General features: G+C 41.4%; 2 protein-coding genes across 6 annotated transcripts in view; one reads left to right on the top strand and one right to left on the bottom strand.

The window, feature by feature from the left end:
• The window catches only part of clcn2a (chloride channel, voltage-sensitive 2a), a 37,495-nt gene that overhangs the window by 23,521 nt on the left and 1,604 nt on the right, over positions 1–12,370 (bottom strand). The gene's annotated exons all lie outside the window — the stretch shown is intronic.
• LOC139629735 (zona pellucida sperm-binding protein 4-like) lies at positions 396–3,045 on the top strand. Its single transcript, XM_071492530.1, has 8 exons — positions 396–762; positions 865–1,052; positions 1,482–1,579; positions 1,674–1,831; positions 1,922–2,114; positions 2,186–2,330; positions 2,408–2,483; positions 2,857–3,045. Exons 1-8 carry the CDS (start codon positions 471–473, stop codon positions 2,976–2,978), a joined length of 1,272 nt encoding a protein of 423 aa, XP_071348631.1. The 5' UTR covers positions 396–470; the 3' UTR covers positions 2,979–3,045.

Consider the following 12,370-nt stretch of genomic DNA (forward strand, 5'->3'; position numbering starts at 1 on the left):
GTGTACATGAAAGACAGAAAAACAGAACTTTTATACAGGTAGTGTGAGTGGGAGGAAGTGAAAGAAATGTCAGTGTGATGCAGCAGGTTGTTCACTTAATACACACTGAGATAATCTCATCTTCTCATCGTCTGTAAACACACTGAGGTTCAAACTCAGAGCGAACAGAGTCAGGCGTCAGGTTCGACTAATGAACAGCTTTTCTCAAGTCTCTTTAAAAAAAAAAACATCCACTCAGCATTGACTCAACAGTGGTGTAATGACTTTTTCTCAGACAGATGAGCAGACAATGAGCTCCACCTGTCAGCTCCCAGCTGATTAACTCTGCAGGCCTGCCACACAATTGACTCCTAACGATGAGAGGCAGCGTTCTTAGAAAACTCCACACCATCAATCACGTATAAAGCCTGCGTCTCAGGCACAGGTGCTGCTGTTGCAGGTTTGGTAGGTGTGTAGTTACTAACACCATAATGGAGCTTTTCAAGTGTCTGTTTGGTGTAGTGGTGATGGTGGTTGTTGTTTCAGTTTGTGACGTTAGCGCCCAGCATTACTGGACACTGCCTCAGCAGAAACATCAACCTCCTTTTCCTTCTCAGCCGCCTCAGCAACAGTTGACGGTTCCTCCACCTTCAGCTCCCTTTGATAAATGTCAGGTTGAGGAGAATGAGAAGATCCAGTGTGGGACTCCAGATGTCACGGCCGAGCAGTGTGAAAACATAAACTGCTGCTTTGATGGGCGGCAGTGCTACTACGGGAAAGCAGGTATCTGTGCTCTCGAGCGTAGCTCCTAGTGCCTCTCATACAAACACTACATGGTGAGTAATAAAAATATGACCTACTGCAACACCTACTCTTCTCACCCAGTGACTGTGCAGTGTACCAGGGATGGCCAGTTTGTGGTGGTCGTGGCTCGAGATGCCACTCTACCCCACATAGATGTGGATTCAGTCAGCCTGCTGGAATCAAACAACCCCTCCTGTACCCCAGCTGGTGTCACCTCTGCCTTTGCCATCTTTCAGTTCCCTGTGACTGCATGTGGTACTACAATCAAGGTGGGTGGTGAAGTCTTTAGGTCATTGATCTGATGTTTTAACATGATGTCTTAGGGCTGTGACAGTTATTTCCTTGTTAAACTTCTGATTGACAATTGTTTGGACTATAAATATCATAGTGGTGAGTGTGAATCTTCTGTTTTGACAAGCAGTCCAAAACTTGAAGGGATTCAACTTAAAAATAAAACTGGGCTGGGACCTTTATTTCATGTCATACCCCTCTCTATATCTGTCTTCTTTGTAACCTGTCCCTTTAATGCAAAATGAGAAACACTTTGATGAAATGGATCAGTTTTTGTTTTTTTTTTTTTTTTTTTTTTTTTTTTTTCCCATTTCAGAATGTGGAAACACAGGATTTTAGCTTAATTTTTAAAAAACAAACTATTGTCATCTATATTTAATCTGTTTCAACATTTCCTCCTCCTGCAGGAGGAAGAGGGTTATGTGGTGTATGAGAACCACATGTCTTCCTCATATGAAGTGGGAATTGGCCCCAGAGGATCAATCACCAGGGACAGTCATTTTGAGTGAGTTCACATAAAATCAATCATCCTTATTGGTTTTGTGACCCACTTGAGGTTTCCTGAGACGTCAACTCATCGCTCCCCTCTGTCCCAACAGGTTGTTGTTCCAGTGTAGATACTCGGGCACAGCTGTGGAGGCTCTCGTCATGGAGGTGAACGCTCTTCCTCCCCCTGTGCCAGTTGCTGCTGTGGGACCCCTCAGGGTGGAGCTCAGACTGGGCAACGGCCAGTGTCACTCAAAGGGATGTGTGGAAGGTGAGTGGTACAAGAGTTTTTATAACAATACCTGATAATGTGTTTGGGTGTGGTGTTTTTTGGGAACTAAAACTGAGCTTCTGATTTCAGAGGAGGCAGCATATAGCTCCTTCTACACTCCAGAAGACTATCCCATCACTAAAGTGCTGAGGGAGCCTGTGTATGTTGAAGTACAAATCCTGGAGAGGTCTGATCCAAACATCGTCTTGAACCTGGAGCACTGCTGGGCCACTTCTGCCCCAAATCCTCACAGCCTGCCACAATGGGACCTTTTGGTCGATGGGTATGATTAAACATATTGAATTTAATAACTGAAATGCTTTGTTTCTGTGGTTAACATATTGTTCGCTTCAGGTGTCCCTACCACGATGACCGTTACTTAACCACGGTGGTGCCTGTGGATGGCTCCTCTGGGCTTCATTATGCATCGCACCACAAACGTTTTATCATCAAGATGTTCACATTTGTGAACCAAGACACCTTTATTCAACAGGACACGGTATAGTTTAGCTCAAACATTAGTCTCAATAACTGAAATGTACTTGTTTAAATATGCAACTTGCATATTCTTTTCAGGTGTTCATCCACTGTGCTACAGCAGTGTGTTACCCCAGCAGCACAAACTCTTGCGTACATCCATGCCACCGGCAACGTGAGTAGCTCCTTATGGCAGTGGCTAAATATTTTGACTGTTCAGTCTATAAAATACAAATGTTGTGAAATGCCTGTGACACTTAAATACAGTTGCAACCATGTCATTAAATTCAGTGAGATGCTTTTTTTTTTTTTTTTTTTTTTTTGCTTTAAAACTTAGAGGGTGGAAAATATTGACTTATCAGCTCAGGAATCTGTCTGCAGATACCGAGAGTTACTGAGACAGATTACTGCACAAGCTTCAGAGTTTACTGGGGGGGGAACAATGTTTAACATTTCTGCAACTTCATCAATTATCAAAACTGATCTTTAGTCACGATTGTAAAACTACACAAATCCAAAGTGGTAGATGTGATTTCCTTCTTTTGCAGGGAGGGAAGTGGCTGCACTAAGGAAAGCTTCCTCCAACCAGAGAGCTCTAGTCTCGAGTGGAGAGGTGATCCTGACAGAGCAGACGGATACTTCTGCTCCCAACACCAAATCTAAGCGGTGACTGTCCACTGGCAGCCATATCTGGCCATGAATTTTAATAAAAGCTTGTTAAAAGCTCGTGCTAAAAACTGGCTCATGTCTGAAATTCTTCTTGAAGGTCACTAGTGCTACATTTTTGCTGAGGTAGGTTTTTATTCAGAGGCATGTGTGGTAATGTAAGCCCTTACTGATTTCTGCTGAGAAATCACAAATTTGCGTTGCAACTGGATACTCGGTAAATTTATACTGACCCAGACTGAAATCTGTGAAAGGACACAATGAAGGCATTTGTACACGGTACCTTTTCAGCTGTGAAGTGGTTTGTAGCTAAGAAAGGAAGTGTCTGTTACTAGACATAATGTGCTTAACATCCAAGTTTTACAGCACTAGTACGGCATGAACATGATTCAAACCTTTTAACCTCCCTAAACAATGATCGCTCGCTCTCTCTAGCACAGCACATTAAGATGAGCATCACGACTCCTCCAGTCTCACTGCTTGTCTCCTTCCTATTATCCCAATTTTTTATTTTATTTTTTTTATTTTTTATTATACAGTCCCTCTAGGTTTCTGTGTATGCTACAACTTGCATCTTTCCTCCACTGCTCTGTGCACCACCTTCCTTTTTGTCCCACTCCAACTCCTCCGCCCCCTCCACTTCATTGAGATGGGCATCACGACTCTTCCAGACTCGCTGTTTCTGCTCGCATGAACAGGAGGTGCAGGGGGAAAGCAGAGCAGCTGCATAGGTTCAATCCTGACTGACGAGCAAAAAAAAGGACCATCCAGGCTGTCGGCATGCTCATCTCCCTCCACCGTAACCTTCAACCTGCTGGGAAGCTTTTAAGCGAGATGCAGCTATACATCATTCAGACAACTGCTCTGCCTCATAAGCCACACAGCAAAAATCCCAGAGGGATCCACCAATAAGTGTGAGCTGACGCACTAACAGCAGCTGCTTCACGGACATACATAAACATGTCAACAAGTGAAATGTAAACAGTTTTTGCCACTGGTTTAAAAATGCTGTCAATTAAAGCAAACTGATGGATGCAGAGGGGGTGTGAGTGTGTGGAATGCTAAATGATAAGATCATTAAAAATTAACCAAATGAGTTAGTGAAAAACATACCACACACCAACTATGCTAAGGCCATGGTTTGTACTAGTTCACATTTTTTAAAATATCTCTAACATGCATGTCTACAGTCATTACTTACTGCAGTCGTTCCTCCTGTCCATGCTGGATTTGAAGAGAAACCTTCCTAAAACAACTCCAGTGCCAGGACTAGATATTTGGCCCCCCATCTCTTACAGTAATATTACGCTAGGAAGGAGTCTTTTCACAACGGGAGAAATCACAGTGGCCATTATTATACACTAATTCACTGCACATATGAATATGCTATTGTTTTAAGATAAGACTTGAAACATGTGAGTCTATCCTTTATATACCCATTGCAATGAAAAAAACCTCCAGTTTTCCAGTGTTGTGTTCGACTTTGTGATGCAAAGACAACACAACCTTCACACCAGGGTGGTCAGTATAATTTCAAAAAACTTCATTTTATTAACATCATGTTATTACTACTTGTAATGAAATCTTCCATCCATCCATTAGCCATACTGCTTATCCTTATAGGGTCGCAGGGGGGCTGGAGCAAATCCCAGCTGACACTGGGTGAGGGCTGGGTACACCCTGGAGAGGTCTGCAGTCTATTGCAGGGCTGACATGACAGAGACAAACAACCAGTCACGCACCCGTTAACACCTATGGGCAATTTAGAATCACCAATTAACCTAATATCCATGACTTTGGACTGTGGGAGGAAGCCACATAGGCACACAGAAAGGTCCCAGGCCCCGCGTTCAAAACCAGAACCTTCTGGCTTTGAGGTGACAGTGCCAACTACAGACGCCCTTCATGAACTCTTGATTTTTTTCAAAATATTATTTTTGAGAAACACACATGGGAAGAAAAGGGAGTTCAACATGCAACAAAGGTCTGTGCCCAAAACTGAACTGTGGACTCGGCAGTATTTGATAGTGTATGCCTCTTACCTATAAGCCAACCAGGACACAAGAGAGAGAGATTATAGATCACTTTTCTGGTTCAAATTGTTTTATTTCTAATTCAAAGATTCATAGTCACTGACTATATAGTTTGTTCACTTATGTTCTAAGCTGGACAATGACATCACCTTAGAATATACCTGTAAGTGAACGTATATTCATACCGCCATGACATTTATCAGTGCTTCTTACCACTCAGTTCAGTACATTGAGGCTGTGGTCCGTTCATGGTGTTACGCTGAGTTCATGATAGCCTCATCATGATCGTTTCAGTGGCTTTCGCAATATTTTAATAAGCTTCTAATAAGGCAGTGATGTCCTGTGTGACCGTGATTCAGCACTGTCAGTTTAGTGAGAGATTTATTTGTACATGTACAACACCACTACAGCCCCCCCACCCCACCCACCCACACTCATTTTTATGAATAAAACTGACAAATTCTACATAAAAATCCAATTTGCAAATAATTAGGGAAAAAAGTAAACAAAACCAGTGAAACACTGCACTGATGGTTTTCCTGTTTGGTACCTGGTCTACATCTACACTGGTAAATAAAACTATGCACAGCTATGCTGAATTTCAGCTTTCTTTCTGAATCATTATCTGTTGGCAAACAAATTTTCAGGCACCCACACGTACAGTATAGACACATACAAACCCACAACCAGCACCAGACAAACTCCCACAAGGAGTAAAAACAGGGCCTGTTGGTGTTTCTTTCTTGGGCCTGTGTGAAAGCAATCACTGGCCATCTGGAGCATGGCCCCCTGGGAGAGCAGCAGGTGGGACCCTGTGGGTTAAATGAGCTGTTGTCTGTAACCAGTTTATCTCCCACATGACCAACTTCTGTATCTACATTAGTCAGTTTACCTCCCACATCACAACCCTTTAAACCTGTTCAACTCCTGCCTCCCACTGGTTGTGCCTCCACGCCGGCGACAGCCAGGGCTATATCCAAATGGTCAAAGGTCAACTTCACTGTGACATCATAATATTCTGCAAAAACACTTCAGGTCATTATTCAGTGTAACTCAGGAGGGGGAGATTATGAACGTATTTCCTGCGACTTGAAATATGGTCACACTGACTGGTTGGCAGAGGCATACAACCACAAGGCAGTAATTCTTGTTGCTATAAACTGAGAGCAGTTTTCCAGTTCAGTGAAAAACTGCTTTACAGTGGAAGAAATTGAGTTTAATGTAAGTAAATTTGTGTCAAAGACTGAAAGATAATCTAACACACTAACTAAGTAGATTGGGCAATAATAGACTGACCAGTGTCCTGGAGCCAAAAAAATGTGGACAAAAAAGGGAGGAAGCCTGAGTAGAATGGCCTCCTTATTTGAACAAAAGTCTTATTGTCACCACCTAGAAACAAATTAGAAGAAGTCAAATAAACTATAAAGAGCCAAACTTCTTGTGGAAAAAGTTCTGACTTTGCCTCTGGTAGCAAGAGAAAAACTGCATACTGTTTCACACTGGTTTTACCACTAATGCATGCAATGAATACTGTGAAGTCTGCCAGTAGTGCCTACATGCATGTACATTACATGTACTTGTTTGCAGACATGACAATAAGGATGTGCATTTAGGTGATTACCATCAGCTTTCTGTCATCAGGTATCTCCACCCTTTCACCATATGAACAGAGTTTTCCCTTGTTGAATATGTACTCGTCAAACTGGAATCTGTTCTGGGCACTTCAATACTTGTGAGAAAGTTTCTTCACTGTCAATTTTTGACACACCATTTATATTGTACATAGACTGTATATAAAGATGGATGTAGCCATTTGACGACCTGCAGTTTTTGGCACTTGTATGTTGATTTAGCTATCAGCTCTCTCTTTAAACCAGCAATAACACATTTTTTTGTGACAGAGCAACATTATCATTCACAAGAAACTGTGTTTCTGGGAAAATGATGAGTGTAAAATCCAGTATTGACTCTCAGATAGCTCTGGTTTTGGTCTCTACCAACTGGGTCATGGACAGTTGGGGTGTTGGGGATTTTTTTTTTCCTGAAAACAGCTGCCTGCTGCGGCTAAGAGTGACATCATATGAGCTGTAGCCAGGCGGCTTAAAACCGCTATAAAGCTCTGTGAAGCCGATGGAAGCTGAAGATTCAGGTGAAAAATCTCTGTGGGCTCCCTCCCGACACATTGTCACATTGTTTTCACATTGTCATTTAACACACTGTTAATGTAAAATATATTGATTATAGATGCTTTAATATCTCTGGGTGTGTTAGGCGAATGTTGCCAAATAAATCAGCAGGACTGCTACATGAAAACATTGGATTGTAAACACTGCTGCATCTATGTGATGAAACACTGCACTTCATTTGTCATAAATTGAATTCATTGTGTTAGTCAAAAACAGCCATTCTCTTCTAGTGATTCTACCTATCAATTGTTTCTCAAAGAATTTCCAGAAAATGCACGATTTCCTGTTGATACTGTGATATTAAAAACCACAACAGAAGACTTCATCTATATTGTCCACTGGAACTAGATTGAATATTAGTTTATTGCAGAGGTAGATGTATGTATAGAAGTAACAAGAAATTGCAGATCTCCATAACATAGTCTGTTTAACGCAGAGAACTTACAAGTATGTACTAACGGGGGGGACACTTTCATTCACCAGCTGCCCCACTGCAACTTATATGTCACTCTGCAGCAGTACTCCCTCTGCAGGATCACCCACCGACTTTTTCACAAGAGGAGAGCACCACATGTCCACCAACTTTCTTTTGCGTAAGACCCCCCACTTTACTGCTACATCACTCGCTTTGCCACCTTTCTAAGTTACACCATGTGCAAGCCTAGCACAACAGATGAGATAAAACGTCCTCTATTATTCAGCAATTCCCATGGCACTGCAGGATAATGTATTCATTGTGAGGAGACAGCAAGGACAAATATTTGACACGCTAATGAAGAGGGCTTGAACATCTAAAACTTTCATCCTTTCTGCTTTTTATTAATACATATTCATAAGAGAATTTTAATCTCCTCTTTTTTGGAGTGTATGAGAGTTAAGGGACCCATTGCTGCAGAGAGAAAGGTAGATGTTTTAGACCCTTAAACTCCTACATATACTAATGTTGCAGTCTGATTACTTAAGTGCGTGCTGAGTGTGTATTGATGAGACCAGGGAAATAAAAGGAGGACTAAAGCATTCGGGCTAATCTGAGCCCTGTAGCCTCCAGGGAGAAGATTGAAAATTGAATTAGAGGAGGAAGTGACAAATTTGACTCATCCTGCTACATTTGCATTCATATAGGTAGCAGAGGCTGCTTTTATAGTTACCTATGAGTCAGAACTCACGCACATGCACACACACTGACAGTGCAATAAACATGAAAGCCCCTGATGCTGTTGAGCAGGCCTGTGCAAACATGTGAAATCGAGACAACTGAAAACACACCAGCACGCACTCCGATCATATTAGTAGAAAGCGATGTCAGTGAGACTGAAGGATCAAGCAAAGAGAGTGACATCTTGTCAGAAAAAGACTTGAGGGGGAAGCGGTTTGTTCTACGTACATCATGACACTCATCCACGGAGATGACGTTTGCACCAGATTTAAAGTGAGCATTACCAGGAAAACAAGAAAATAAAAGACCCACTGAAAAAACGGTCTCTGGTTTTGTAAACTGTGCTGGACTGCAGTTGAAAATTAGCCAGCTGGCTAACACTGGTACATTTACAGTAATGTTGGATTTTACAGAGAGGTGTTTCTACACCTCTCAGTTCAATAGCACCATAAACTACATCATCCCAAATGATCACACAGTTGAATTAACACCTCTCTGAAACTGCTTCAACGCAAACTTAATATTATAACCTTCATGAAGGGAGGGTTTATTGGAGGACTTTTATAACAGACTGAATTACTTTAACTATGTGTGCTTAATAAACTGCAATGTGACTTTTATCATTCACCCATTCACATACACACACAACTATTGAAAATCAAATCCAGTAGTTCCAGTTTCTCATTGACAGAATTTGCTGCTTTTCTTTGTCTTATATGACAGTTAACAAACTAAATTGTATGAATTCTTGATCAAGAAAATAATACACAGATTAATCAACAATGAAAATACTAGTTGCAGCCCTAGTTGACAGGTATAACCACTGGTTAGTAGGACTGTACATACAAAACTTAAACAAGAATTACAAATTGCAATGATTAAATTTTATAAAATAAACCCACACTATATAAAGTAGTTTAAATTAGCTCCACTACAGTATCAAAATGCTGTTTACATGTTAATGCATCAATAAAAAATAATATAAGCACCTAATAATAGAATGATAATAAAATATATAAAACTTTTTAGAGAGCCATTCTGCATAAGGAATTTTATTACAGTGGATTTTGTTGATAATACTTCGATATTTTCACTGTAGTAAAATTTTGAAGTATTTGGTATTACTACTTTCACAAGTAAAGGATATCATGCGTCTTCCAGCAGTGTTTATTTTATAATACCACTCATTAATTTTGAGTTGTCAACTAATGTTTGTTATTACAAATTATTAGGCCCTACATGCTCTGAAGAATATGTCCAAGTATATTACATTTTTAAATGGCTGTTTTGCCATTTTGATAAATGATATTCTTTGGTTCATGAGCACACCCTATACAGTACAATGAGCATAATCTATTTTAAGAGTCAAATGAATTGAGACAAATTTTTTCTGTCTGCAGTCTCTGCAGTGGTCTGTTCAGTGGTGTGCAGGTAACAGCACTATTTGGAAGTGACAGGACCTGAAATGGACTGAAGCCAGCCTCTGTGTGGGAGAACGGACAGAATGCTGACGATGAGGAACTAGACCCCCCTGAAGAGACAGCACTTTTGTTTGTGTATGTGTGTCCGTGTGTGTGCGACGGTGACAGAGGGAGAGAAAGATGCTGAGATACTAGATATATATGCAATTCAAATTCCATTCAAATATCTGAGTTTTCTTCCCAAAGCACAAGGAAAGTTCTCATGATAGCTGCACCAAATGGCAATGAGAGGTACAGGAACACTGTTTGATTTCAAGGCCCAGGAATCCTTAAACGTGATGGAAGTAAACAGCTAACAGCATGCTCATATTTACCAACCCAACTGGTCTGTGACACCTTACACCAATAAATACAAAAGAGAAGAGAGAGGCAGCAGATCTCACACTGCTAAGTCCAGTTTTCTGTGGACAGAGTGCTTGCTCACTGCTGTTCAGGAGAAAAGTGCAGTCTTAGTATTGTATGTACAACTGTAGCCATCGTACATAGTAAAATGTATGCACTAGTTACTCATTAGGTAGAATGAAAAATCATTTAGACACAGATTTTTGTATTTTCAGTGGTTGGGAAATTTAATCAATATAAGACTTTTAAATGAGCAAACCAGTGGCCAATGCTGTCTCCCTGAGGGACTAACACCATCTTCTCTTCTCCCACACTACTGCTTACATATTTTACATAAAAATGTTGCAGTGGTGTGGCTTTAAATATTTATCAACCACCGACATATGGACAGATGAGAAAGAGGGAGGACTGGATCCTCTCAGTGATGCGTCTTCATAGACGGTGCACAAGTTGCCCTGACACAAACACGCAGATGCGAACATCCAGAAAGACCAGCAGCAGCATGTGTGCTGTATATCATTTCTGCGGTGCTGCAGTGTCCAGGGGCGGGGGGTGGGGGGTGGGGTGAGGGGAGATGTCGGGTGGAGGCTTTTCCTCTTCAGGTGGATCATGACTTTGTTCCCTGCTGCAGCCAAATCCTCAAGCCCCCTGCTGCTGGAAGGACAGGAACATGCTGTCTCTAACATCTGCTCTGACAGAGACTTAGCACACAGTCATTTAAGCATGTATGTGTGGGCAGGTACATATGCGTAGGCAGAGTACATACCCTCCTACACACATACACATACACACCAACAATCCAAACACACATGCAAGACCTATGGAGCAACCCTGCCCACACTTCTGAACGGAGACAACACGCATACCATGCATACACGCAAACCCTATGACACATCAAGACCTCCTACACCTCTGAAAAAAAAAAAAAAGCTTTTGAAAAGGCTTCAGGATGAGGGGTGCAACACTGTGACACCAAGTCACCACAACACCGTCTGTCTCCGTCTCTTTTCCTCACAATCTCTGACCTGCCTCTTCTCCAATTTACCTACTCTATCCCACGAGACGCCGTGGAGGCAGCCAGCCTGCTGCCTGCTGTCCCAGCATGCACTGCACCTGACAGCAGTTGTGGAAGCCAGTGACCCATACACCGGCAGCTTTCTGACAGCTTTCCAACTGTCCGTCACCGCTCACAGGATCTCTCCTGCATCTCCACACAGGGCACAGAAAACAATGGCTGCTGCATGAGATACAGACCTGAGCCGATTCACACTGAACTGTTCATGAAAATCTTAAGGTTATAAATAGCTTGTTTATTCTGTTTTACTATTCCCTTTGGATAATGAGTTCAGAGAGGTCAGTGAGGATTGTGAAAAGCTTTCTCAGAAATCTGTTTGGTGCAGTGAGTGGAAAAACAGCATCATTGGACAATATATGCTGGATATCATTTACATATTAAATAATTGTTTTCTTCAGGGCTGATTTTCCACAGATGGAAATGTAGTAATGGTCATTTGCAATGTAATTATATCAATTATTCAGATGTTAGCTCATTCATATGATAAGTTTATGATACCCAGCACATTTTATCTTAATGGACTCTCACAGCAATGGTCTCTGATTGTAAAACTCCAGCACCAACAGCAGCCATAAATTAATGGGTTATTTTTGTTCCATTGTCTCAGAAAACACTACAGTCTATCTGCTGCTGATTCTGTGAAAAGATTGTTGCCAGAAATGTATAAACACTGAAGGGAAATGGCATTTTTAGTACAATAGCTACGAATGAGGAGTTGACATTTCTGTGTCGCTTCTTCCTGGGGAAGTTATCAAACAGATCTCTATTTTTCTCTATCACCTCCATGTCATCTGCTCAGTCCTGCAGTGTTTCTGTGCTGCCAAAACCCAAGCAAACTAATGACTAAATCTTGCTGATGGCAAACAATAAAACACAGAGGATCCTTTTGTCAACATTAAAATCCAATTTTAGACTGCAGCTACACTTGCAAGAAACTATGAGCTTTCACTTATCTCATTGAATGTTTTTTTTTTTGTTAATATCCATCTCTACATGTCATTCAGTTTTCCAAAAGGAAAACATGGATGCTTTGTTTCACCTGAGGGGAGGGATTTGACAAATAATGCTGCCACTTTGTACTTAGAAAGTATCAGGACAGACTGCAAAACCGCTTGCATGTGCA

The sequence above is a fragment of the Trachinotus anak genome, unplaced genomic scaffold (assembly GCF_046630095.1).
Source record: "Trachinotus anak isolate AG129_WGS33_773 ecotype Australia unplaced genomic scaffold, CSIRO_AGI_Tana_v1 ptg000012l, whole genome shotgun sequence".
Lineage (NCBI taxonomy): Eukaryota > Metazoa > Chordata > Actinopteri > Carangiformes > Carangidae > Trachinotus > Trachinotus anak.